At 41.9% G+C, this 27,302-nt stretch overlaps 6 protein-coding genes across 6 annotated transcripts; 3 read left to right on the forward strand and 3 right to left on the reverse strand.

The window, feature by feature from the left end:
* Positions 1 to 191: 191 nt before the first annotated feature.
* Positions 192 to 820, reverse strand: LOC6617798. Its single transcript, XM_032727302.1, has one exon. The coding sequence runs from the start codon at positions 574 to 576 to the stop codon at positions 256 to 258; it is 321 nt and encodes a 106-aa protein (XP_032583193.1). The 5' UTR covers positions 577 to 820; the 3' UTR covers positions 192 to 255.
* Positions 821 to 920: 100 nt separating this feature from the next.
* On the reverse strand, positions 921 to 1,392 carry LOC6617799. Its single transcript, XM_002042075.2, has one exon. It carries the CDS (start codon positions 1,348 to 1,350, stop codon positions 1,060 to 1,062), a length of 291 nt encoding a protein of 96 aa, XP_002042111.1. The 5' UTR covers positions 1,351 to 1,392; the 3' UTR covers positions 921 to 1,059.
* Positions 1,393 to 16,198: 14,806 nt separating this feature from the next.
* Positions 16,199 to 17,910, forward strand: LOC6617801 (glycogen synthase kinase-3 beta). The gene is made up of 3 exons (XM_002042077.2): positions 16,199 to 16,230; positions 16,386 to 16,507; positions 16,569 to 17,910. The coding sequence occupies exons 1-3, from the start codon at positions 16,199 to 16,201 to the stop codon at positions 17,741 to 17,743; spliced, it is 1,329 nt and encodes a 442-aa protein (XP_002042113.2). The 3' UTR covers positions 17,744 to 17,910.
* A 461-nt stretch (positions 17,911 to 18,371) lies between these two features.
* Positions 18,372 to 20,834, forward strand: LOC6617802 (zinc finger protein 354A). Its single transcript, XM_032713899.1, has 2 exons — positions 18,372 to 20,037; positions 20,097 to 20,834. Exons 1-2 carry the CDS (start codon positions 18,484 to 18,486, stop codon positions 20,697 to 20,699), a joined length of 2,157 nt encoding a protein of 718 aa, XP_032569790.1. The 5' UTR covers positions 18,372 to 18,483; the 3' UTR covers positions 20,700 to 20,834.
* A 68-nt stretch (positions 20,835 to 20,902) lies between these two features.
* LOC6617803 (dnaJ homolog subfamily A member 2) lies at positions 20,903 to 22,746 on the reverse strand. Its single transcript, XM_002042079.2, has 3 exons — positions 22,545 to 22,746; positions 22,036 to 22,482; positions 20,903 to 21,919 (listed from the first exon to the last, which is right to left on the reverse strand). Exons 1-3 carry the CDS (start codon positions 22,611 to 22,613, stop codon positions 21,266 to 21,268), a joined length of 1,170 nt encoding a protein of 389 aa, XP_002042115.1. The 5' UTR covers positions 22,614 to 22,746; the 3' UTR covers positions 20,903 to 21,265.
* Positions 22,747 to 23,279: 533 nt separating this feature from the next.
* Positions 23,280 to 27,287, forward strand: LOC6617804 (NAD-dependent histone deacetylase sirtuin-1). The gene is made up of 2 exons (XM_002042080.2): positions 23,280 to 24,910; positions 25,090 to 27,287. The coding sequence occupies exons 1-2, from the start codon at positions 23,710 to 23,712 to the stop codon at positions 26,361 to 26,363; spliced, it is 2,475 nt and encodes an 824-aa protein (XP_002042116.1). The 5' UTR covers positions 23,280 to 23,709; the 3' UTR covers positions 26,364 to 27,287.
* Positions 27,288 to 27,302: the final 15 nt, after the last annotated feature.

Genomic DNA, 27,302 nt, shown 5'->3' on the forward strand with positions numbered 1-27,302 from the left:
ATTAGCATAAGCTGTATGATTAAAGATATTTAGACAGGGGGGCTATTTTAAATCGACAGTAAAAGTGGTATTTTCTTAATGATGACATAGGCGAAACTGATTTGGAAATGGGTCAAGGACCTTTGGATTTGCTAGAAAAAAACAGCTAATAAAATAATTAAAAAGTCTGTTAAGTAATAAAATCGATAGCATTTTATAATGCTTAATTTTTCAAATTTTTTTTTATTTAAATTGAGTATTTTAGCATCGTAACATTTATCCCATGTTTATAAACTGCAATCCACGAGCGTCTTCATTTGAGTCACCTGCGGATCTATCTGTATCGAATCCGGAATTCCTCACCGCATCGTTGCCCCAATTATTTCTATCATTGCCACTGTTATCCAGTGATTCCAGTAGCTTCAGAGTCCTATCGACATCAGAACTGTGAACACTATCGCTCCAATCCAGGTTGCCACCTGAAGATCGTGTTCTTCCTGCATCGCCACCGAGGTTTATATTCTGAAATATACCCGATGCACCCATCGCGGTATAGATTAATCCAAACAGCACCAGCAGTCGGAGAATGGATTGCATTTTTCTTTCGATTAGCTCTGGCTACAGTTGACTGAATGTCAGTCGGCTCTTGAGCTTGGCTTTTATAGCCTTGCCCTGGGTTATCAGCAGCAGTTCTAAGTGGTTGGTTTAAAGGTGATATGTACACTTTTAGACTGAGGTGAGTGCGGGAAATTCCAGCGACACAGCTTACCACAATCTTAATTAATATACTAAACGAGCTATTAAATTCCATCTATGACTAGTATTTTATGCGTACTTAAAATCGAAATTGCGGAGGAGGCAACATTCATCGTCAAAAATGATTGATTTCAAGCCCACTCATTAAACTATATTGTAGTTTATTTCTTTAAGAACATTTTAAATTTCGATCTTTTATATAAAGCTAAAGCTATCTAAACACTTTATTTTATTTCACTTAATAATTATTATTGAAGAACTAGGTTATTTACAGACAATAGGATAGCATGACTTAGCATTACAGCACTACCAATTATTGCAATATCAAGTAGCCGGTTCGGTGGTAATATCCATAGAATCCAAGGTCGTTTCATCGTAATCCAGACTTGGATAGTCGGTTGAGTTCTCATGAGCTGCATCGTACTCCTGCCAGCGTCTGACCAGCTCGTCCATTGCATTCATGAACTCTTCGGCACTGTTGTATCCACTGCCAGAGTCCTCCAAAGCATCATCAGTACCTTCCGGATCTTCAATAAGGTCGTGCGGATGGGCGGCATTTAGAGCCGCACAAATGATTCCGAGTAGGAGAAGCAAAGAAATGATGCGGCTCGCCATGCTGATCAATACACTGCCGGCAACTGCATAGCTTAATGCAATTTCTTTCGTTTTTATATGGATCGTGTCGGACAGCAGTAAGTTCAGTGGAATTCTGGAAAATCCAGTCTGGGCTAAGCCCAAGTGGCAGCCGCTTGGATTTCCTCATTCATATTTATGCGTTGGGCGGTACTAGAGTCCCCTCTGAATCATCGCAGACCCAGCAAGAGCAAGCATTGTGCATACGACACGTTGCCACTCGCGGATCAACAGTCATGCAAATAAGTCTATGATTAATTCCAAATAATTGCTATGTCAGTTAAGAAAATTCTCGTCCCTGCTAATCAACTGTCAGTTGCTAGAGTAGTGTCGGAAAATATACTCTAAATAAGGGAACATTAACTTAGCAAAGCGACTGTATTTCAGCTTTCCTTGTAGGCCGATGTTAGTGCTTCCGGCAACCCTTAAATGACTTGGTTGCCAGCATCGAGCACTTTACTCCGCTTCGTTGCCTCAATCCCTCGTTGGCTCCTCCGGCACTTTATTCAATTTTCCAAAGCGCGCGCACTCAGCTGCAACCCCACTTTGCCACCCCAAAAAACGAGAGCCCATCCACGAAAAACCTGTGGTAAAAACATGCAATCTACTCACGAGGCTAATGCCCTTTTATGGCATTGGAGTGTGCCGCATCAGCAAAACGGTGCTGAATCGCTGCTGCTGTAGCTGCAGCATTCAACCTCCTAACCACCATGCGAACAACACCATTAGATGGGCCACCAGACTCGATTCACGGGGGCTGCAGCTCATTATCCTCCGGGGAAGCAGCCACCCGCCCATCCACCGAATTGCTGGTGGACTTGTCTGCAAATATGTCGCTCATTTGCATCGCCATCATTGGAGTCTAAGACTGCGCCATTGAAATCAGAGTAAGCTCTTACATGGATCGTTTTCAGTCATTTCCAAAACGGTTCAGAGAATTCTTCATGTAATACAAAAACTTTGCTAGCAATTAAAATAATAATAAAATTTTTTTTTAAATTATTATAATATCGTTCAAATTCTATAAATAATGTATATCTTAAAAATTTTCAAACTTTTTTTGTTGATTTGGTATATTTTTGTCCATTTTCCAATCCGTCATTTAAAAATCTCCGCATACCATTACAAATCAAAGTTGATTTTCAGTTTTGTTCAGTGATTTTTGAGCCCACATGAATACCCACTTCTAGGTGTATAGAACCTTAGCAAGTGCCATTAAAAAGATACAACTGAAATGGCCCAGGCACTCCGGCATAAAAGTACGACAGTCAGTCAAATTAACATTTCAGTCACACACTGACCTTCACCTAGAAGCCATCAAAGCGTACCCAAACGACGGCCCAGCCCTAGCCCCAAATCCCCAGCCCCAAAACCCCAAGCTCCACACCGGAGACCAAAGCCAAAACCAAATCCAAAGCCAAAACCAACTTCAACGCAACGCGACCAAATAACATAAAAACCAAAGTCAATCAAAAAAAATGAGGAGGAAACTAAATATTTTTCAGCTAATATCTAAATACTCTTTTCGATGTTTAGATTTCAATATCAATGATATTGAAATTGTAAAAATAACTCGAATTTAATTGTTTACAAAAATTACATATAATTTGAAATTTTCTTCATAAAAAACCCTTAAATTTAAGGGTATATTTTTCAGTGTTATAAAGCTCTTTTAAAAATCAAAGTACCCCTTGGAAGGGTACCAGTAATATATGAAAAACGAGACAAAGTCAAAGCTGGCTTTTGCTCAGTCGGTCGCGTAATTTTGTTTTCGTAGCCACTTGATTAGCACGCTCTGAGCCATGTTTAAACGTGGGCTGTTTAGCCAAACGGCAGTCGATACACCCGACCTGGTCAAAAGCGTAGCGTCCAATACCGATATCGGCGAACAGAATTCAGCTAAAGACCGCACTAAAAGGCTTTGACGCAAAAAACGTGCGAGTACGTGTCGCTGATTAGTAAAACAAACAAATTAAATTGGTCTCTACTTTATGCCCGATTTTCTTCTATTTTTTCGGCTTACGACTTTTGGCTAAGAGCTGCACTAAAGAGATATGTTGGCTCAAAGAGATTTATAAACTTTTCAAAGAGAAGCCAAGAGAAGTCAATGAAAGTTTTGGGTCTGCACGTGAAAAAGATGTTATAGTTTTAAACAATATTTCCTTTTTAGTCTAAGAGTAAACGAATCAACTTTACTATCAGTTTTATAATTAAGTGTAACTATTAAAACATCATATTATTTAACTATAATTGCTGGTCTTTAAAAGCGAGCATAATGTAAAAAATTTCCATTTTCAATGCAGCAAGTGGTTCTTGTTCGTGATATTTATAATTCATATTTAAAAAATTAGCTCTTTTGACCATCAAGGTCCACCACAAATCGATTTGATCTTTGCGACTACTGGTCTTGGCTTATTTGCAGGCATGGTGGCACCTGCTACTTACTGGCCAACAGATCTATGAGTTAAAATGAATATTTATATAAGAATGGATTGCATTGTTATGAGTAGGCAAACGTCTCGCATTCTTGGCTTTATTACTTGGCCCGTGAAGGAGAAGGAGAGTCAGGTTTGTTAATCCATGCCGAATCAATATGCAGGTCGCGGCTTTGACTCAATTCTTATTTTGCCCGATACGTCATTATAAACCGCAGTGTTTTCGGTTGGCGAGGGGGGTTTACTTGGGCTAAGCCCATTATTGGACACCAGTTGGATAACTGCTGGCGATGCTGCTGGTCTTGCACCGTAAAAAATTAGAGGGCCCAATCAAAACAAGCAAATATTGCTAAGAAAACAGTCTAACAAAAATGTTAAAAAGTAAGGCTATACTAAGATATGAAAATATAATATTCCGAGTTTATTAAATATAGATTTAATTTATAAAATATTTAAGATATATTATAATCGAATATACATACTAAAGTGGTATAAAAAGAAACAAAAATCAACCGTGATATAAAGAACTTAAACAAGCTACAAGCTAGTGACATATCCTCCAATTTGGTTCTACTCATATCAAATGCAGAACTAGCCTTTTTTATTTTCAGTGTACTGCTCCCGCTGTTGCATTGTTCTCGGTGGCGTTCTTAACGAGCGCAGCATGCAAAACAAGGCGCAAGACGCCATTTGGCTAACAGAAACACACAGAGGGAATCGCAGAATCGTTTTTATGGCCGCTGCGCCCCCTGAATGATAATGATAATCGAGTCCCAACTGGGTGAATCTCTGGCCACCGCACCGGTGCAGTCCAGTCGAGACGGGTCTGGGTGCCTCTGTGAATTTTTCTGCCTGATTGTGCGCACGCGCTCATAATCAAAGAGCCTGCTGCTCCTCCCAAACCCGCCGACTTGGCCAACTCGCTGGCTGGGCTGGCCTTTTATGATGGATGGAGCGTTGGCGAGCGATTCGCCTTGACGTTGATGCGCCATCAAGGAAAATTATTGCGTGCGCGCAATTAAAACTAAAATAAAGTTGCAAAAATATGAATCCAAATTTGCATATACCAAAAAAAAATTACATCCACATCTGGACAATGCAGCCACTTTACGCGGATGAGTCAGTGGCGGTTTGAGCGACATCCCATTGCATTGTTTAAATGTTTGGAACTTCAAGTATAATTTTGTTTAAATATTGGTTTTAGTATGGGCACGTTTTTAAGAAAGCTTTAACATAAGGAAAATAGCACAAAACATCAACTAAAAGATATATCTCATACCATAATCTAATTTATATACATTTTTCCAGACATCTTAATTTCATAACTCATTAAGTAATTTTTTCAATGTTTTAACAATCACAAAAATCCATTAAAATTGCACATTTACCATGTAAGCCCATTTTGACTTGTTTAACAATTTACATTGATAGCTTTAATCTCATCACGTTTCAGTTGAATGAAAGGCTTTAAATTATTTCGTATTGTGCATATTGTGCAATGGACTTTTCTGCTGAATCTTTTAAACATTGCTGATTCAATTTGGCGTGTCTGTTCGAACCTTTTATAAAATAGTTCGGCAATGGAGCGCACAGCTTTGGTTTTCGTTTTCAAAAATTTATAAAGGTTTTGCGTATATTTATTGTATTTTTAACGTGACGCATGGGGAAAATGTTTCCCTTCCTGTGGAGCGGAAGCCCTTCTCGTTTGGTGACAAAAAAAAAGAAAAAAGTGGCGACATGGCAGCCCAAAATCATCGGACTCCGGCGCTTAACAGCGACATTGTTGACATATCTGGACACTTGGATCGCTATGTTTCTGCCACGATATGTTGCCAGTACCATTATATATACATATATATATATATATATCAAACGAACTTAGTTTGTGTGTAAGTTTGTGTTTATTCGCCGGTTTCGCTTTTGAATTTATGGTAGGGAGTAATGTGGCGATGTTGGAGAACTGCCAAACAAGCCTGAAAAGTTGTCAGCGATGCTTTTTGTCTATAATACATACATATATAGGGACATACGTCTATTAGATTTGGTTAGAAAATTCTTGTTTTAGTCGAACATAAGATGAAGAATTGATAGATATTTTAAGAAGAGTTGTGTTTTGTGGCCGGCGGAAATTGTTTAATTTTACCTTGCTGTAAACAAACTTATATCCAGTTTATTTTGAATCTTTTATGTTTAACTATGAGGATTATAGCTAACTAGGACTATTTTGTTGGGGTTATTAAGATTATACTTGTTTTTATCTTGTTTTAAACTAGCAAAATCAGTACTTTAATATATATTTTGCTTGAATTTTAGCCAAGAAATATTATCTGCATCTTTGCTACTACTTTCAATTATTTACGTTTAAATTGAATTAAGTGCCAGCAATGGCTGTCTTTTGCGTCACAAGATCCCCGGGAAAATGTACATACCAATATACATATCTATACATATTTATATTCAAATATATACATATCTTACCGGCAATCAAATTATAGAGCAATTCGAGACAAGTCAAGACCACTTTTGGCTGTCAATATTTCATATTATTATCGATTTTGTAACCAAGTACACACCGAAGCGGTACAAAATCATAACACATTCTGGCCTGGGCCACTAAAGATGGATATCTGGCAAAACATATTGGCGCAGTAACAATATTTTGCTTTCCAGGCCAAGCTTCAAATGACCGAATGACTGACTGGGTAACTGACTGAATGACTGACTGACTGACTGACTGGCATCAAAAACTAAGGGGAATACATTGAGCCTGTTTATCAGCAGCCTTAGTTTCAGCATCAACAACGGCCAAAAGCCGGAGGCGAAGCACGCGTTCTCCAAATATTTATGAGCCGCAAAAACAGAAGGAGGACGACCAAATCGGTGTGTGGATGGGGGGAGTGGCCAGGGGGACTTTGGGCCAAGTGATTTACCGACTGAGCTTCAAGTAGCCGCAGCAGCTGTCAATCAGCCTGCAATCAGCCTCCACTTTAAGCCTATAAAAACGTCTGCAGTTAGCGGTAAAGCAAAGCCAAGACCCAAAAAAAAATATATATATAGGTATAAATATATTTAAGCCAAAAAGTAAAAGTGGCTTACGGTAAAACCATATTCGACAACAAGAATTTCATACATTTCATATTGCGCCGCACCCAAGATGAAATCCATGAAATGGAGACGCGTCCCAAGTGTACAAAGACAATTAGTGACCTCAAAAACGTTTTGCAGTTAAAGATTTTTACCCTGCAGTCGATCTTTTATGAGCGATATGGCAGGGAGTCCTCACAATATTGTCGGCTGCATTTAGTTAATGAGATCTTAAACATTGACGGGCCGGATTTTCACTTCACTTATAGCCAGCAAGACGTGATCGCAGGCCTAAAGTCCTAAATGGCCATGAAGAAATATTTTATATGAAATATTTTACAAAATTTATATTATATTATATTTTTCATATATTTTTCATATTTAATATAACATTTTTATACCATATTTATAGATACTTTTCTACATAGATTGATATTTTCGATTGCAGGCAAAGTAGTTCTTGTTAACCAAGCACATTTCCTATACTACATAATTACTTCAAAAATAGTAATAGCATACATTTGTTAGGTATTTTGTGAAATTAAACTTTAGGACATTACTCACATACTTGGCAGGGTGTGGTTGGGCTCTTGGTTCCCCGAAGAATGGTCATCCAATTTGGGTATCGGTCACGCGGGCAATTTCTACCTGGCCAAAAAAATATTTATTTGTATATGGCTGTTTCTTTTTTTGCAGACCTTCAGTGCGGCCAAAAGCAAATAAAATCCCCAAGCAAATTAATGTTGTATCTCTTATTGTATTCATTTATTTATTTATTTTTTTTTTTTTTTACTTTTTATTGGCCAGCACGAAACGAAACTGTCAATTGATGTCTTCGGCGCCGGACGAGGCGGCTTTTGGTATTTCCTTGGAATTATCTTAATGTGAAATCTTCAACTATGTTTGGGGCATGGTCACAAGTAGGGCTGGCCGGCGAAAATACCTAAGACCATTTTTAATGGATTTCGGTCTTGACACACGACATGGCCGCAACGTCTTAAGGCGCAATTAATTGCAAAGTTTTGTAACAGCCCTTTAGTGTGACAGAAACTTGGCCTACAGCGAAAGTAGGCCTGAAAAAAGTAGCAACAGGAATCAAGTTAATAAGCTGCGCTCTAATCTTCAGTCGGATGCATATCTAACGAAAAAACTTAAATTCGGGATTCGTATCATCATTGGCGTTGCCTTTAAGCCAGATTATGCCCACTTTAGTGAGCCACAGAACCCTTATCGCATCCCGGCGATTACACATAATTTTCATGTTAATGGCGGCTGGCAAATGCCAAGGTGGAGAAGGTATTGGTGGGTAAAACCCGCCAGAACAAACAGAAAAGGAGTAATAAAATGGTAAGAATATGGGAACATATGTGAACTGGCATGTGTGCAGCTAAGCGGAAATCTAACCGACATTCCAAACCGAAAACCACACAATCTGAAAGGAAACGTAAAGGAAGGATTGCGAAGCTTTAAGACTTTTAAATACTCTATTTAAATCGAAATGTTTCATAAATTTCATAATAACTAAACTTAATCGATTAGATTGCATATAAGAAATAATGATTATAAATCAGTTTCAATTGCGAAACTTTAGGCACAATAGTTTTTCCTCGTTTTTTCTGTCAAAAAAACAAATTAATATATGTAATTAATGCTTATTAAATACAATTAAATTTTAGGATCAAGAGCAGCCATAAGCTCCTGAGCAATTCAGCACAAATCCGACGATTCGTGACCTAATTTCGAATTGAAATAACTTCCAACTATATTGGTTTTATATATCCGCCTTTTATTAGTTTACACCCGGCCATAAGGAAGTAATACGCCAGATTACGTCACTCAGCACGACTCCTTTGGCAGGACAACAAAGTTGGGGGCTTTAAAAACCCCGAAGAGATTATATGACCAGACGAAACGAGACCCGGGCTACTAAGCTGCACGACAAAACCCATAATATCCTGCAGTGGGCCATAAAAAAACGGGAAGGGCAGAGCAAATAAAATGGTCCACAGTCTTGCGATTCAGGTGTGTAAGAGCAGCCTATGGACCAAAATCCACAGACTGACATTGGGTTTCTTTTTTTTTGCCAGTCCTGCGGTTGTTTGTCTGCTTTTTTTCTGTTGCCAACAACGCTCGGAAACGGATGCGGATACGGATGCGGATGTCTGCCATAAACGAGCTCATTAGTAGGCACAATGTGCCGTGGCTAATGTGCTCCAATAGATACTCCCGTGGCATTCCTGAAGCGATTCGGTTTAAAGTTGAGCTCTTATTTTGGCCACAGGAATATCGCACCGAGCAACGAGCACCATTAAAGCCAACTTTTACAACAGTTTTAAAGTCGTAAACACCCAATGAAATTTTAATGACGGCTGGCAGGTTGTGGCCACGCCCCCATTCACTTACCCATTGAAGCGCGACGTGAAGCAGTAAAATATAAAAAAAGAAGAAACAAAATCCTGAATCTGGTCCAGCGATTCTCGCATCCTGTTAAAAGTTGAAATATACAGGGCTTATTGATTTTTTTTGTGCAATCGCCGGCGCTCGTTTCGTTTGATTTTGGACAGTTTAATGCTCCATTGAATGTTCCCGGAGTGGAGAGATGGTGGTGGTGTAGGTGGACGAGCCCCCATGGGATGTCTATGTTTATGCCTAGCTGCTCCACAACCAGGAGGTCCTGCCACTCCGTCTTACCCTTTCGCTGTATCTCCTGCCGGAGATACGGAGAATGCACAGGAACATCCTTCGGCCTTTTGTACACTCGATTGGCAACTTTGTTTGGCCAAATTGTCTCTTCTCCCGCCTGCACTTTTCCACCCACTTTCCCGGTTTTTCCCCCCGCAGCAGCTTGAAATGTCAATTGCGCTTATTAGGGTAAAAGTTCACTGCGCCCTAAGCGAATTCGAATCCTAGAGATGGACTATCTAGAAATTGCACTAGAAATCATACTCTATCTTAAGAATACTTTGATATGTAGAGACATATATTTAGTAATAAGTAGCCTTCAATTGAAGTAAAAATACACTTAATTATATATAGCTTCTTATTTTGGTCACTTCTTTTCTCACGAAGCCATCGCAAACCAAAGAGGAATATTCTAAGTACGCGGAGGGCAGTGGGCGGAAAAGCCGGTTGCCAGGTTGACTAACAAAAGTGGAAAACATTCCGCCACTTGACGGAGGTGTTTTCGAAAGTTGTTCAAGTGTGTGGCATATTCCGCTGAAGAAGCCAAAGGACCTGCTACTCCGCTCCTGCCAATGGAGCGAAATCCCAATGCTGATGACACTGCAGCTGGTAGGGAAAATAACTAAGATGTTTGCCAGTCGGCTAATGACAGATACCAGCTTTCGGCAAGTTGTTGTTTTCGTGCGACGAATAATTTCTACCATGACAAAAGCATTAAGACGAAAGCTTAAAGCCAACTGAAATGACCCAAACATCTGGCCAAAAAGTCGCATCAATTTTTCCCAGTTCCTGGCAGATATTGCGTATACGACAGATGGGTTTTTGGGGCTGTCTTCAACGAGATTTATTTGTCCAAACGAATGTCCGACCAAGCTGTGACTGAAGACTGTCATTTTGAGTCCGAAACTCGGGTAAATTGAGTAAAATATGTCGCACGATTTATTTGAAAATGCAAATTACTCCTGAAGGTGGCTAATTAAAAAGTTGGTTCTAAATAGACCCTCGAATAAGCTTAATTATGTTTAAATTTTACTCAGAATAAGTTAAGTAAGAGCTACAGATAGAATTAAAATTAAAACTTTAAGCCCCTGCTTACATAACATTAATATAAACTAGAGCTAAAGCTTTGCAATTGAACTAATTTTTGTTAAACAAAATTAGCACCTTGTGTTCGATTTGTATTTGCCTGTGTAAATTTGCTTTCTACCAATAATGTCGTAGTTTTTGCGATGAAATTTTCATAAATATGCAAAACGGCAATTTCGTGTTAGCCAAAAATGTTGTCGCGCATCTTTTTCAACGGCATCTAAAATACGCCTTGAATATTGCATTTTATGCGATTGAATAATTTGTATTTAAATCGTTTGGGTTCAATACCCTCGAATAGCCAAACAAGTTGGCTTCGCTCGCTTTTTTTTTGGCTTAAACGCTTTCGTTGTTCGGACGATAAAATGTCAATGGGGATTAGATGCGAAACAAATACATTTTGTGGAGTAAACATGCATCCCTCGCAACCGTTCCGCTTCTCGTTCGGTTTTTAGCGCTCAACACGGCGTATGATTAATCTTTGAACGACTAATGCACTTAGCGAGCAGGGCTATGACATTAAAACTTAAGTGTGTGGCCCGCACTTAATTTAAAATGCATGTTAAAACGCCATTAACTGGCAAGCAGGAAGTGCTGATGTCCATATAATGCGACTACTACTCGCACTGTTCTTGATGATCATCTGACCCCCGGGTACAGGGATTACGGATCCATTCCGCGCGTTTATTGAACTCCAACTGGGGGGCAATTGGACAAAGCAATTGGCTACCCATCGTATCATGTCGCCATGCAGCCAAGCGTTGCATATAAATTGCCAAAAATTATTATGAAAATCCGATGCCTTAACAGGTAGCTATAATTACAGGGTTCACAGCTCATACGACTAATTATTTTTTTTTTCGGCGTTACGCTTGCTTTTTTTTCCCCCGTGGTCTGCGATTGCATTTGTCAGCCAGCTGGTTCGAAGCTCTTGAACCCCCAACCAGCTCATAAACCAGTCGAAGCAATTAAAAACAGTCTTAAAGTACAGAGCAACTTGCAGGCTGCGTGCGATTTGTACGATAAAAATAAGGGGCGAGTAAGAGATTCGTTTCTTGTTCCCCGAAAAACACGAAAATTACCTGTTGGCGACTGTCAGTTTGAATTATTAAAGCTTTATGCCACACCGTCAATCTTTGCAAACTCGATTTTCGTTCTGCTTCGATCACTAAGAGCATCCTCAGAAAAGTTAAAAAGATAAAAATTTGGATAACTAAAGAAATTCTTTACTAATAACTGAGCAGATGGTAGAACCAAGCTTTAAAGGAAATGTTTCAAATATATTTATAGCAAAAATCAATATTCTGGTGGGCTATAACATAATTGAACTGGCTAAATTGCTATGTAGGCTTTATTGTACTTAAGGTATAGTATATAGGTTTATTATATAACAATTTTTTTTAATAAACAGAAACCTACTACCTGCCTAATATATATATTTATATATATATTTATAAAAGATTCTACATTGGTTCTGTATAGACTATATATATTCTGGATCAGATCGGAGTAACTTAGGCCAACTTTTTGACCAAAAATACTATGCATTGCCTTTTAGTTAACAATATTTTTGTTTAAGTAAGGACTATAAATTTATATGTTAATCAGAAATTTTATTTATTTATTTATTTATAGTTGTTATAGATTTCGAAGTTCGAGAGAAACTCTGTGCGGTGGGAACAGTTTTGCTAGCTCCCAGTTCGCCTCGAACATGTTCGATCGCAACGTGATTATGATCTGCCGCTGCCGTGGAGCAGAGCAACCTTGACCTGGTTCTTGGATCTCGAAAAGGGGCGACTGCGCCAAATGGCAACAAATTGCACGGCTGTCTTTGGCCGCAGCCACATGGAGTTGCAAGCAGGAGGCACTCGTAACCGGTTAGCCGCTTTTTTCCCACCAATCTGCAATTAACTGGCTTTTCGCAGCGCTTAACTTGGACGCCGCCCCGCGGGGCAGACACGCAATGCGGTGGGCGTGGCACGGCACGTTAAGCCAAATAGGATTTTTTGGCGGTCAAGAGGTTGGTGCGTGTAAGGCTGCGGGGGCGTGGCCTTAAATAAAAAAATATATATGTCGAGCACCTCAGGGAAAAATATGAAGCTTGTAAGTCAGACAAGCTATTTTCATATATGACTAACAAATTTAAAAAAACGTATATATGGTGGCTTTTTGTTTAATTTTTGGGATGTTTATAATAAAGCTTCCTTAATTTTAGCCCATGGCATTTACTATAGCTAATACCGTTTGAATTTATTATAAATAAACACTATGCGCAGTAAGAGAGTGCCAAAAATGTAATCTTATTCTGCATATTTAGCATAGCAGTTCATCATTATTAGTGTTTCGTCATTAATCTTTACCCAAAGGGGTTTAATTTAATTTCTTCTGCTTAATTAAAAATTCCATTTGGATTGAATTCAATGTTTCCTCATAAGTGGCAAACCGTTTAATTAAATTACGATTATACACCTGAACACTTGAACACTTACTATGTGTGTAGTAAATGCGTAAACTTTTCCCTATTCAGAATTTGTTGATATGTAAATTAGTATAAATTTAATAACTTATGCATACTAACTGTCGCGAAAGAGTTTTTCTGCTTTTGTAAATTTTTGTATAATTACCTGTTTTTTGGAATCTTTCTTTCACTGCCACTTGCCATTATTACATTTTTATTAGCCCATTTGTTAAGTTATCAATATATTTTAAAGCATTAATCGTTTAGAGAAGCCAAGTACTTATATTCAAAATACTTTAAAGTTAAGTTAATGTATAAATGTGACATGCCTCTTTAATAAATTTGTATAAACTTCTATCTATATATATATATAAAATAAACATCTCGCACAATAAAATAAATAAGTCGCACCAACACGGCAGGTATTTCTCGATAATATCAAACAAACGAGACTAAAGTTCGCTCATTTGAAATTTAAATTCCATGAATATTGGCCGCTTGCCCAGCGTGCAATTGGTTTTCCAGTTTACCCTTCATTAGGCCGCTCTCCTGTTGTTCTTGTTGTTCTTGTTGTTGGCATTACCTGGTGCTTGTCGCCGATTTCTTGCGCATTGCCCATTAATTTGCAGTACAAAAAGCCGCGGAGAGCCGTTAACCGGTTTTGAAGAGCCTCGCATCTAATACCAAGTTCAAGGTCGAGTCCGAGACCGAGAGCACAATGCATCGCAAAGGTGTGACTATATCCACACCATACACCATATATACATACCAGTCCAAAGCCATTCGTTCTAACCTCATGCACTGAGCGAAAAACCTGAAAAAAGCCACTTAAAACATAAATAAAATTGCATAAAATGTATGCATTTAAATGATTCTTATTCGCAAAAAATATATATATAATTTGAAAATTTTCTTCAATTCAGGCTTAGTATTTTTCTCAGTGCACCCAGAGCTTTTCAATTTGTTATGGTGGGCGGTGGCAGGCGCTTGTCTTATTCTCGTAGCTCATTCCCATTCCTCACTCATTCAAATCTTGCTTAATTATACAGTGGGTAAGTCTAAACAGCTTTATGTTCTGTGTGGGAGGGTTGGGGGCTGGGTTTTTGTTAACTGCAATTGAAAGATTTTCCCACGAATTGCGAATTTCCATTAAGCCATTGGCTTTGAGACGTCAAGTGCTTGGCCACGAGAACCGAATACGGCACGTTTTCCAATTGAGCAGCGTCGAAGAATGCTCTCCTCAACCGAAGGGTACTTACCAATATAAATATTTATTCTGCAGTTAATTTTGGATTTGCACAAAAATAAATGGCTAACGATCAAAAATACACTGTTTAATAATATAGCATAATATTTATGGCGCAAACTAATAGTTTCAAAGGCTAAAAAGTGAAAAGTTGCGGCCAAAAACAAAATATGTTCTTAAATTCGCACGACTCAATAATTATAATTCCATTTAAAACAGACATTTTCTTTCAATATTGGCCCATATTTTCCACCCATTTGCATCGAAAATAATGAAAATTCGAATCTCTCAACGGGTTTCGCACAAATCACATTAAATGCCAACGCATCCGAGTTCAAACCGGGAAAAATATTGATCAAGTGTGGGAGGGAGTGGGAGTTCAAATATTGATAAATGACCCGATTTAGATGGAGGAGTGAACTTTTTGAGTGGCCACATGTGCGGTTTGATTTATGAACGAACCGGCAAAGAGTTGAAGTTCATTAAGACCGTTTTGATAAATGCGATAGACGTCTAATTTGCATGGAGCTGGTGAAATGTACCGGGCACACATCGAAGCATCCAAAGCACACATCCATTCGAATCCATTTGAGTCCATCTGAGCCAGCCACTTTGTAATTATAATGCCGAAACGAATGGATGCCATTCCCCCCTTTAGAAGAAAAAAAAAATGAAGTAAAATCCGCCAATGCCGGAAAAAAGGATAGATGGAGCTGGGTGAGGGGATGCTGTTTAAACGGATATCCTAAATGTCTGCCCGGATGGGCGATGCTCCGCACTTTTGGCCTGACACTCGTTTCCGTTTCGAAGTTTTTCATTGCTTCCCATGGCGATTTTACGGGCGAATGGAGTGTTGAGGTCCTGATGAGGGGACCTGTTGCGCGGAGACAGATTTATGCCATCGTAAAATATGCCATTTGAATTTGGAAATTTAGTTTTAATAACCCAAAAAAGAAAGCGAACGTTAGCGGAAAGTTGTGTTTATTTAGGTTTCGTTAGAGATGTGCAATATAACAGTTTCACACACTACTACATATTCATTTACACAATCAAATATGTAAGTCTATAAGTGGTCGCCTGAAAGTATTCAATGTGTGTTTTGCAATCAGAACGATATCATCCGGTTTGGAAACCCCTTTATAACCCCTATATTAAACAATTTTTGGATTAATTTATTTCACTAGCAGCATAATCGGTGTCACGATAAGGAATCATCACTATCTAAGGATTGCGACACAGAATCCGTTTTGAGCAAATACACCAAAATCCAGACCATCATCCCACGCACACACACACACACGAGACGAGCACACATACACGCATCGCCCATTAGTGTGAGTGCTCGTCCTTTCTCTCTTCCAGCGGAAGTTGTCTGTGTTAATGGAATTACATGAATTCCAACTCTGAACCGCAGAGTAAAAGCGAGAATACACTGGCAGGCGACATTTCCGCAAATGCATGGCCCATAAACTTTGACGGAGGTCGGTGTGGTGGGGGTGAAAGCATTTCCACAAAAGCGCGACTGAGAGGTCTAAACGAATAGAGAGAGAGAGAGATAGTTGCGGCTAAAGCGGAAATGATAATGGCTCGAACCGACGACCGACTTTTTATCGCATTAAGAACTCTGCCTCATATACATAATCCACTTTTGGCCTTCCGCTGGCAGAAACAAAATTGAAACAAATGTGTCAAATATTTGAAGTGGTTTTTCTGATCAAGAATATATATACTTTATATGGTCGGAAACGATTTCTTCTGCCTGTTACATACTTTTCAAAGAATCTAGTATATCCTTTTACTCTACGAGTAGTGGGTATAATAACATGGGGCTGCATGACTATGACTATCAGCAGACTCAAAAGGAACTTTTGGTGGGTTCTTATTATATATCATATAATATATTTATATACATTTATCAAATATTGCGTATTACCATTTGAGGGTGAGAGTATCCTCGGCAACTCTAAAGTTTTAATTTCCAACACTTATATTTCCATTCACAACACGATTCCTGAAATCGAACAAGGTGGCAATGCCCAAGAAAAGTGACATTAGTGCTATTCGTACTATTCATTTCAAGCCATTACCTTGCTTATTTTATTGGAGAAATAAATCCGATTTTTTTTTTAAGACTTTCGTTAAAAATGGGTAAGTCAATTTGTCCTAAAATTATTTAGGATTTCTTTCAAATCACTCATTCCTCCTTTAGAAAATAAAGAAAAGAAGCAAAAGCCCTTAAAACGCCATTCCCAAATTCCACTCATCATTCCCAAGAACTCGGTGATCAGCAGCTATGCCGTCAGCCGCCTCTGTTCGGAACCTGCTCTGGTCAGGATCGAGGTTAAGGAATTGATTGGAAGTGGATCCTTTGGCCGGGTATACCGGGCTCATCTCAATGAGTCCGAGGAGCTGGTGGCCGTTAAGCAAACCCTCTACAATCCGAAGTTGACCCAGCGCGAAGCAGAGATAATGGGTCAGCTAATGGAGCACAACAACATTGTCCGGCTCATCATGCACTCCTCCGTGAGCTTGGGCTATCCGTCAGTGGAGTACGTTTTGCTGGTTATGGAGTACATGCCTATGACTTTGCGGGACTATATCAACTATCACCTACCGCTGCTACAGCACGCAGAGCGCGTAATCAATGTCCGCATACTCTCGTATCAGATGTTCAGGGGATTGGGATATCTTCATCTACTGGGCATTTCCCATCGTGACATCAAGCCCGGGAATCTGCTGATAGACAACCAGACGATGGTGCTAAAGCTAAGTGATTTTGGCAGCGCCAAACAACTGGTGCCCCAGGAGCCCAGTACAAGCTACATTTGCTCCAGGCTATATCGTGCTCCCGAGCTTTTTGCCGGACACGAACTTTATTCGTGTGCCGTGGACATCTGGAGTGCTGGCTGCGTCCTAGCGGAGCTGTTCAAGGGATATCCGCTCTTCTCCAGCCACAAACACGACCGAAAGCAGCTGCGACTCATCGTTAATACGCTGGGCACCGATGGCTTGGAACGAGCTCCAGAAATACTCTCGAAGTGTGGCAATTCACTGCATCCACGGACTACTCGTCCCAGTTGGAATTATCTCCTGAATGCGGCTGTTCCGCAGGATCTGTGCGCTCTCCTGAACGTATGTTTCATCTATGAAGCCGCCGCTAGAATCTCACCCATGATGGCATGTGGCCATAGTTCCTACGATGAACTGCGCATTATGGACGCCCTGGGGCTGCCCATGCCCAATGGCAATCCGCTACCGCCTCTGTTCAACTTCAACAGCCAGGAGATGGGTACAGATCCAAAGCTTTGGGTCCAGATATTACCGATCCATTTGGCTTCAATGGAGGACAAGTACTCGGTCGTAGAAGCCTTTGAAGATGTCTAGAATATTTTCGAAATAAACTATGTCAGGGATTTTTCACGATGTTCAAATATCTAAATGTCCTCTTGTTACTGATGTTAAGTGACCTGCCCTGGAAAAAATAAATAATAAAAATGTAAATATAAATAACATAAAATAACATATCGGCGATAACATAAAATTATCATTTGGATGGAAAGACTAAATAAAACCTTTTAAAAACTTTTCTTTCTTTTTATGCAAAAAGGGATACACTATAGAAATGTTAAATATTTAATTTTTCATTTCCTATTGATTAAAATCAAAAATTTGGTGAGCTTATGTTAACATTTAAAATTGGAACCACTAAAACACTCGGAATCGATTGCATTTTTTAAGGACATGAACCGAATCTGAACCGGAACCATACGTTTCTTTTTTTATTGACACACAAAAAGTGAGTTTTGTAAAATGTGGTTGTGTGGAAGAAAGAATAATTTTTATATTTATAAAATATTAAATATTAATATTAATTAAAACCTAGACCTTAATTTGGTGAGAACTACGAATATATTTTATTTGGCTTTTGAATAGTCTAATCCCTGAGAACTTGTTCTCTGTCATTTAGCCATATATCGAAGTAGCCCTTGGAAAAGCCAAAAGAAGTTTAGCAGGACCATCGGATAAGTGAATCAGTCTTACAGGAGAGTTCGCTCCGGACGGCTGGAAAGTGTTCTGTGAAAAAATCGAAGGAAAATTGTGATTGGTTGAGATTTTGCCAAGTCATGGAGCTGCCTTCTATGGTGGAGCGTTCGGGTGATCGCCTGGTGGTGCGCAGCTTGGTTAGTCGTGCCCCACTTTATCAGTCATCTATTGAGGGCGGACCAGGTGCTGCGCTTCCTATGTCCCAAAGCATGCAGCCGCCGATAGGTCAGGACTTTCTGGAGCAACAACTGGAGCAGTATAAGACGAACAACTTCATGTTTCCACTATCGATGGCCGGGTTTGTTTCCGCAAACACTGCACTACCACCGGGGGACTTGGCCAAGGAGAATATGGAGAACTCACTGCCAGAGGGTAATCCGTGCAACAACAACAACGACGAGGAGCTGCCCCAGTGCAAGATACGGCGTAACTACAGCTGCAACCAGTGCGCATTCTTCACCCAAAATCCGCGCAGTCATCTCTCACATCTACGCGACGTCCATGGCGAGCGGATTGTGATCAACGAGTGCAAGTTGTGCCTCTATGCCTCACGCCACTTCCAGAAGCTGGTGCGGCACATGAAAATGGTGCACGGCTGTTCCGATGATGGCGGCGCAGTGCAGGGAGCAGGTGCTCAGCCGCGTGGTAAGCGAAATCTCTCCAGGGAGTTGCGCAAGCGCCGTCTGGAGGAGAGCATTGAAGGCCAGGGTGCGACTGGGCAATCGCTGGACGTCAGCGTGCTGCGCATGATCCAAAATGGACCGCCACTGGAGCAGCTGAAAGTAGAACTGCAGCAGCAAGAGAAGCAGCTACTGGCCAGTGTCCAGGCGTACAATCGACAGCAGGAGATCCTGCAACTCCAGCAGATAGTCGAGAGCCACGACAACATCTTCTCCATGGCCTACGAGTTCCAGACCAAGCTGATGCCGCCTAAGCAAGAGTCCCCGAAATTGGAACAGCAGAACAGCAGCTCCGATTCCGAGGAGCCTGCGAAGAGTCCGTCGCCGGATGCCAGTGAACTGGTGTCGGGTAAGGAGCATTTCCAATGCCAGAAGTGTTCATATAGCACCCCCATTCGAGCCAGATTCAAGAAGCATGTGAAGTACCATTCCATGCCGCTGATCAAGTGCAGCTCATGTGATTTTCACACACCCTACAAGTGGAATCTAGACCGGCACACCAAGAACCATGGTGCCAATGGCCATTTCAAATGCTCGGGCTGTGACTTTAGCACGGATATCAAGCAATCGCTGACCATACACGAATCAAACCATCATGCGCCCATGCCAGTTCACCAAATGGGCAACCGAAGCCGAGATGAGGCAGAGGATCAGGTGGATCAACAGTCAAGTGGTTCCAGGAAGCAAGAAACGTTTAAAATTGCTGCTACCGTTGCAGCGACGGAACCGCTGCTTCCCCGGACTTCGGGAATCGTTTGTTCACACTGCCAGAAGCGGGTGGCCAATGCCATGCAGTTGATCAACCATCTACAAGTGTGCACTTTGGCCTTGCACAACACCACCCAACTGCAGGCTTCTATCAACGCGGAGGTGGATCTTCACGATGAGGACTTCCCCAATCCTCCCACTGATCTTAGCTATTGCGGCGTAGAAACTGCTCCTGGCTATGGGGAGGTAAGGGGTTTATACATATATAAATATATGGTGTTGCAAATGTATCCCTTTGATTTCAGGTAACAGAAATTTTGCCAGAGGAACCCGAAGATATGGCGCCATTGAAGAAGGTTTTTAAGTGTCCTCATTGCAGTTTTTGGGCAGCCACTGCATCTCGCTTCCACGTCCACATCGTTGGTCATCTGAATAGGAAGCCCTTTGAATGCTCTCTGTGCGCCTATCGCTCCAACTGGCGCTGGGACATCACCAAGCACATCCGATTGAAGGCTCTCCGTGATAGATCCCATAACCAGGCCCAGGTGCTGATGAACGATGAGACCGGGAGGCGCAACTACGCCAAGTACAATCAGTATTTGACTATGATGAAGGTAAGCGCCGAACAGATGGCCGATTCAAAGGGAATGCGCACGGGTGAAATGATTGTGATGCCGCCGGAGAAGCTAGACGACCATCATCCCATGGAAACGGAGGAGATCATCGAGATGGTGGACAGCGCTCCTTCGACCTCGGCACTGGATTTACGAAAGCCCAGGGATGATCCCACGGAGCACTTAGCAGGCAACAGCGATGAGCCGCCGCAAGAGGGAGCCAAGAAGGAGCCAAATTTAGAATTGAATTCATCACCAAAGCCATCATGCCAAAGCCCAAAGAGTCGCCTATGAATTTAACCAAGTCAGATGGTGGTCCATCAGAAGAAACGACATCCACTGATGACTATGAAAGCGATTAGAACGGATCTTTGAATCCTCAATTCTCTGGAACAATATTACATAATTATTGTATTGAAAAATTAAATAAAAAATACGTAAATCTAATTAAATTTATCCGGTTTTTAAGATTTCTATGACAAAATTATAAACCTTTCTACAGTGAGATTATTGTGTATTGCTTTATTGTTTTGTAGGGATAATTGGGGCAAGTTCAGCCCAAAAAAAGGTACCGATAAATAAGTAGTTAATAGTGTTAAAACAGTTAATTTAGCGTGGCTAATGTATTAGTGGCACACCTATTGAAGATCAGATCAGCTAAGCTTTAGTCTCGAATAATAACACTACGAATTTAGATCACGCGCTTTTCACAGCAAACATTCCTGTATGAAAAATAATACTATGCATATCAGGACGAACAGCGGCACCAGGAAGCAGACTTCATCTACGCCGAAAGTGCCCAGGATGAGCCACAAATCGAGGCAGAGATACCGCGCCTGCAGGAGCCACAACCACAGGCACTAAGCCGTCTGGCACTGTACGCCCTCAAAGTGAGACGACTGTCCGTCCTCGTCTTCCTGCTGTCGCGGCTGCGGCTTATAGTCCGTCATTTGCACTTCCTCGGCGTTCTTTGGGATCACTATCGGCTGCCTGGGAGGCAGTAAATCCTCCAGCATGGCCAACTGCGGTGCCGTGGCAAAGTCGTTGTCCGGAAACTTGACCTTAAACTTCATATAGAGATCTCCACTATCGGTGGCCTTGTTAAAAACAGGCATACCACTGCCTAGCACCATCTTGATTTGGTTGTGCTGCAACACTTCACCAGGGTATGTGCGCAGACAGACGTTTCGTCCATCCAAGTGCTTGAAGCAATGCGTGTAGCCGCACAACGCCTCCGTGATGTTGATCTCCAGGTCTCGCATGTACAGATTGGCATGGCGGCGCTGAAAGAGTGGATGTTCGAGCTGGTCGATGACTACAATCAGATCCCCAAACTCGCCGCTTCGCATTTGGTGGCCCTCATTTGCAAAGGGAACCTTCAGCATGTGCGGTGCTCCTCGCTCCACAACCAGGTCCCGCTTCATCTTCTGCTCTACAAAGCCACTGCCCTGGCAGGGACTGCACTTCTTGTCGTTCCTTATGGTGAAGCCTCTGCCATCGCAAGTCGGACAGGTCTGAAAAAAAAAGATGTATATAATGGCTATTTGCTCCGAAGTGTGGTATATCGGGTCTCTCCGGATGTGTGGTCCGCGGCGTGCATTCATTATAACAACAATCAATTGTTACATACCGTATCGAAGGGGCTGAGGCCCATGAAGCTAAATGCGGCCGCTCGTCCAGCTCCGCCGCAGGTCTCGCAGCTCTCGTGCGCTTCCTTGGGACCGCCATCGCCGTTACACTTGGAGCACAGCTTCTGGCGCGTGTACTCCACTTTCTTTTTCATGCCGCCGACGTAGATCTCCTCCAGGGTCAGCTCCACTTTTACAACGACTTTGCCATTGCGCCTGCCCCGACCTTCGGGAGAGACTCGTTCGAAGGGGAACCACTGGGCGAAAAATTCGGAGGCATCAGAGAATCCCTCGGCGCCATCTTGCAGGCCCTTTATTCCATAGCGGTCGTAGATGCGCCGCTTCTCGGGATCGGACAGCACTTCATAGGCGAAGGATATTTCCTTGAACTTGTCGCCCGCATCGGGATTCTTGTCTGGATGGAACTCTTTTGCCAATTTTCGGTAGTTCTATTTGTGAAAAGGTGAATACAAACTATTTACCAACATATCGAATTGGAACTGTTACATACCTTTTTTATTTCCTCATCAGTTGCATCCGGAGCCACTCTGAGAACGTCGTATAAATTTAGGTTGTCCATTTCCTATTGCATCCCCAGTCCCCCTACAAACTAAAATAATTGTACATTGTAAGTGTACGACTTATTAAATTACTTAACAATGTATTTATGACAATATTTTCAAGTCATATTGCCTAACAAGTATGCCCAAGTTCTACCAAAAACCTATAATTTTGGGGAAGTACCAAATAAATACTTCAAATCGCAACTTTTTTCGGGAACAGTAGACACTTGCTGGAACGTTCTGGAAATCTGTTTACACATTTTTGTATTTAACAGCTTGGTGAAAGAATTTGAACACATGCAATGCATATTATGCATACATCAATTTATGATACTACTATAATATGTGTGAATTTATGCCATAAAAATGATTTTTACTTAGTTGTTAAAATATCGAGTATATGTGATAAGTAAAAGTGTGCTAAAAATAATGTTCGAAGCATAGCTTAAAATTAGTTTTATTGACTTTTTCACTAATTATTGAAATATTTCATGCATATTTTAAGGAAATGGATTATATTAGATTTGCCAGAAGGCAGTGGCCACTGTAGCAACACGTAATCACCCCTCAAAAATCCCGAAAAATACTAAAAACATACCGTGATGAGTCATGCTGGCGGCACTTTCCATGCAAAAACGCGTTAGCACTTTCCACACGACGTGTCAGGGTCCCACCCGAATCACGTCCACCATCGCACATACACACACAGGCGCAGCTACGTGTGCCATCTTGCTTTTTTCATCGGAAAATTTTCCAGAAACTACGCTCGAAAATTACGAAAAAATCGCAACCAAATGGTGTCGAAATTTTTTTAAAATTTAAGTTTCGTGCGGATACGTGAAATAAAGTCGGGTTGATTGAAAAAAGCGCCGCCAAACGATCGCTGGAGAATTTTTTCAATCAAGCCAAATGGGTGCGAAGCTGACGACGTAAAAATTTTTGTGTGTACCAACGAAAGAGCGGAGAAAACGGACGAGGCGAGAGCGCAAAGCGGAGAGACCGAGGAAACACTCGCGCAAGAAGAAGAAGAGCCAGCAACAGCACCATCTACGAGAGTTTTCTCTCCGTGAGTCTGTGTGTGTGCGCGTGTGCGCGCGCTTGGGTTGGGAAAAAATGATGGAAAATTACGAGGAAATTCGCCTGGGCCACATTAGGTCTAAAGATCTGGGCAACCAGGTGCCAGACGCTCCGCAATTCTATTCGTCAGCTAAGTTTGATTTTGGCGCCGAAATTCTGGCCTCAACGTCAACAGAGGCAGAGTCAGAAGCAACAGCAACAACCACAGAAACAGCAACAAGCGAACTTGCTGGCAAAGCAAATGGTGAAATCAAAACAAAAACATTGGCTGCCAGGGAAGAACAAGAGATTGGCGCCAATTTAGAGCATAAAACCAAAAATCCCACAAAGTCAATGGGCGAGGAAGAAGATGACGACGAAGAGGAGGAAGAGGACGACGATGAAGAGGAGGACGACGAGGAGGAAGTCACCGGAACGAGCAACGAGGATGAGGACTCCAGCTCCGATTGCTCCTCATCCGTGGGACCCGACTGGAAGATGCGCTGGTTGCAACGAGAATTTTACACAGGCCGTGTGCCGCGCCAGGTTATTGCCAGCATTATGCCGCATTTCGCCTCTGGCCTGGCGTCCGACACCGACGACTCCGTGCTGTGGGACTATTTGGCCCACCTGTTGAACGAGCCGAAGCGACGCAACAAGCTGGCCTCAGTGAACACCTTCGACGATGTCATCAGTTTGGTCAAGAAATCACAGAAGATCATTGTGCTAACAGGAGCCGGGGTATCCGTCTCTTGCGGCATTCCGGACTTCCGCTCCACCAATGGCATATATGCGCGATTAGCCCATGATTTTCCCGATCTGCCCGATCCGCAGGCCATGTTTGATATCAACTACTTCAAGAGGGATCCACGACCGTTCTACAAGTTTGCCCGCGAGATATATCCCGGTGAATTTCAGCCGTCGCCCTGCCATCGGTTTATCAAGATGCTGGAGACCAAGGGCAAACTGTTGCGCAACTACACCCAGAACATCGACACCCTCGAGCGGGTGGCAGGCATTCAGCGTGTAATCGAGTGTCACGGCTCCTTTTCAACGGCCTCGTGCACCAAGTGTCGTTTCAAGTGCAACGCTGACGACCTGCGGGCGGACATATTTGCCCAGCGAATTCCGGTGTGCCCGCAGTGCCAGCCCAATAAGAAGCAGAGCGTGGATGCCTCGGTGGCCGTTACCGAGGAGGAGCTGCGGCAACTGGTCGAGAACGGCATCATGAAGCCGGATATCGTCTTTTTCGGCGAGGGTAGGTGCCATTTTTATACAGATTTATTATATATTATCAATAGCCTTGGTGAAATAAATGCAAGAGTTTCAAATTCGACGATCAAAATAAGTGTTTATTTAAGAGATAAACTATTGAAAATACAAAGTAACGCTATTTACCATATATCATATTGTGTTTGCTTTTCATATTGCCAACAGGACTGCCGGATGAGTACCACACGGTCATGGCCACCGACAAGGACGTGTGCGATCTATTGATCGTGATCGGCTCCTCGCTGAAGGTCCGACCTGTGGCCCACATTCCCAGCAGCATACCGGCCACGGTGCCGCAGATCCTTATCAATCGCGAGCAGCTGCATCACCTTAAGTTCGATGTGGAGCTGCTGGGCGACTCCGATGTGATCATCAACCAGATTTGCCACCGGTTGTCGGACAATGATGATTGCTGGCGGCAGCTGTGCTGCGATGAGTCAGTGCTTACCGAAAGCAAGGAGCTAATGCCTCCGGAGCACTCTAATCACCACCTCCATCATCATCTACTTCACCACCGCCACTGCAGTTCAGAAAGCGAGCGACAGTCGCAACTGGACACGGATACGCAGTCTATTAAGTCGAATAGTTCGGCTGACTACATACTGGGCTCAGCTGGCACCTGCTCGGATAGTGGATTTGAGTCATCCACATTTAGCTGTGGAAAGCGTTCCACTGCCGCCGAAGCGGCAGCCATCGAACGTATTAAAACAGACATACTGGTGGAGCTGAACGAGACCACCGCCCTAAGTTGCGATCGTCTGGGCCTCGAAGCCCCTCAGACGACGGTGGAGAGCTATCGCCATCTTTCCATTGATTCCTCCAAGGATAGCGGCATCGAGCAGTGCGACAACGAAGCCACGCCTAGCTACGTGCGACCCAGCAATCTTGTTCAGGAGACCAAGACAGTGGCGCCCAGCCTGACGCCCATTCCACAGCAGAGGGGAAAGCGACAGACTGCAGCCGAGCGCCTGCAGCCTGGAACATTCTATTCGCACACCAACAACTATTCGTATGTGTTTCCAGGAGCTCAGGTATTCTGGGACAACGACTACAGCGATGATGATGACGAAGAAGAGGAAAGAGCACACAATAGACACAGTGATCTCTTTGGCAATGTGGGGCACAATTATAAGGATGATGATGAGGATGCATGTGATCTGAACGCCGTTCCATTGTCACCATTGCTACCGCCTTCACTGGAGGCTCACATAGTCACCGATATAGTGAATGGATCCAACGAACCGCTGCCCAACAGCAGTCCCGGCCAGAAAAGACCTGCCTGCATTATAGAACAGCAGCCAACGGTCATCCCAACGCCCACTATTGAAACGGAAATTCCCCCACTGAAGAAGCGGCGACCAAGCGAGGAAAATGAGCAGCAGACCCAAATAGAAACATCTGAGGAGAGTCCGCCTCCAGGACAGTTAGCAACAGTGTAAACGTAATCTTAGCCCTGGTAGTAGTTTAGTATTTATTTTAAACGCAATTCAAACCAACTTGTAAACAGAGAAGCTGCGAAATCGAAGCCGAGGGCCATGTTACCAATTTCATTCCCTGGAAATGTTCTGGAATCGGAATCGATAAGTCCGTTTACTTGTTATTTATTTAGAATATGAGAACACTTCTATTCCCGGTATCACGAAGTTTTCAAGAAATGAAACCGGATCCACTAGTTTACTCAATTCGAGGCTTTAGAGATCTGACCCTCGTTGCTTTACCACCCACCCCTTATGCCCAATCCCGTTTTGATATTTTTGAAAAACTCTTAGTTTATTTATTATCTCTCTTTTTCAAAACGAATCGCTGTAAATGTTAGTATTTTATTATATTAAGTTGTTATTGAGGCCTTTTTAGATAAACTAAAAGAGATAAGCGGAAAGTTGAATATCCTTTAGAAAGCAGGGTTTCTTTGTATTCAAAGAAAAGCAGCGCCTCAACTTTAAATCTAGTTCTAAGCGTAACATATTCAAAACTATGCAAATGCAAACGGAAAAATACGTTAGTTTTAGTTAAAAACTAGACACAAACACTCTGTATATAAGCACCGCCCCTAATTTGTATTGTACATGATTCTTTTTCTACTTTTTTGTGTTATCTCCTTACCATTTTATATTTCTATCGGTTATGGCAACTATTTTTTAACATTGATACACTCGCACCCACATCAAAATGGATCAGCGCATGAATTTAAAAAATATTCATACAAGTTTGAAATTTGGTGTGCGTGTTTGAAATGTTTATTCGAAACCTAGCATAAATATATAGCCACCAAACGCAGTGTAAACATAGCAGTAAGAATTTAGTCTATATGTCTTAAAAGTGTATTAACATCCAGAATATAAACCAATCTAAAAAAACAGGAATGAAAATGCGTTTTT

The sequence above is a fragment of the Drosophila sechellia genome, chromosome 2L, assembly GCF_004382195.2.
Source record: "Drosophila sechellia strain sech25 chromosome 2L, ASM438219v1, whole genome shotgun sequence".
Lineage (NCBI taxonomy): Eukaryota > Metazoa > Arthropoda > Insecta > Diptera > Drosophilidae > Drosophila > Drosophila sechellia.

Coding starts and splice junctions, on each gene's coding strand:
- LOC6617798 (XM_032727302.1), bottom strand. CDS start 576: ATGCAATCCATTCTCCGACTGCTGGTGCTGTTTGGATTAATCTATACC.
- LOC6617799 (XM_002042075.2), bottom strand. CDS start 1,350: ATGGCGAGCCGCATCATTTCTTTGCTTCTCCTACTCGGAATCATTTGT.
- LOC6617801 (XM_002042077.2), top strand. CDS start 16,199: ATGACTATCAGCAGACTCAAAAGGAACTTTTG. Junction 16,231..16,385: donor AGACTCAAAAGGAACTTTTG/GTGGGTTCTTAT, acceptor AAATCGAACAAG/GTGGCAATGCCCAAGAAAAG. Junction 16,508..16,568: donor AAGACTTTCGTTAAAAATGG/GTAAGTCAATTT, acceptor TTCCTCCTTTAG/AAAATAAAGAAAAGAAGCAA.
- LOC6617802 (XM_032713899.1), top strand. CDS start 18,484: ATGGAGCTGCCTTCTATGGTGGAGCGTTCGGGTGATCGCCTGGTGGTG. Junction 20,038..20,096: donor CTGCTCCTGGCTATGGGGAG/GTAAGGGGTTTA, acceptor CTTTGATTTCAG/GTAACAGAAATTTTGCCAGA.
- LOC6617803 (XM_002042079.2), bottom strand. CDS start 22,613: ATGGACAACCTAAATTTATACGACGTTCTCAGAGTGGCTCCGGATGCA. Junction 22,483..22,544: donor CTGATGAGGAAATAAAAAAG/GTATGTAACAGT, acceptor TTTCACAAATAG/AACTACCGAAAATTGGCAAA. Junction 21,920..22,035: donor GCCTCAGCCCCTTCGATACG/GTATGTAACAAT, acceptor TTTTTTTTTCAG/ACCTGTCCGACTTGCGATGG.
- LOC6617804 (XM_002042080.2), top strand. CDS start 23,710: ATGATGGAAAATTACGAGGAAATTCGCCTGGGCCACATTAGGTCTAAA. Junction 24,911..25,089: donor TATCGTCTTTTTCGGCGAGG/GTAGGTGCCATT, acceptor TATTGCCAACAG/GACTGCCGGATGAGTACCAC.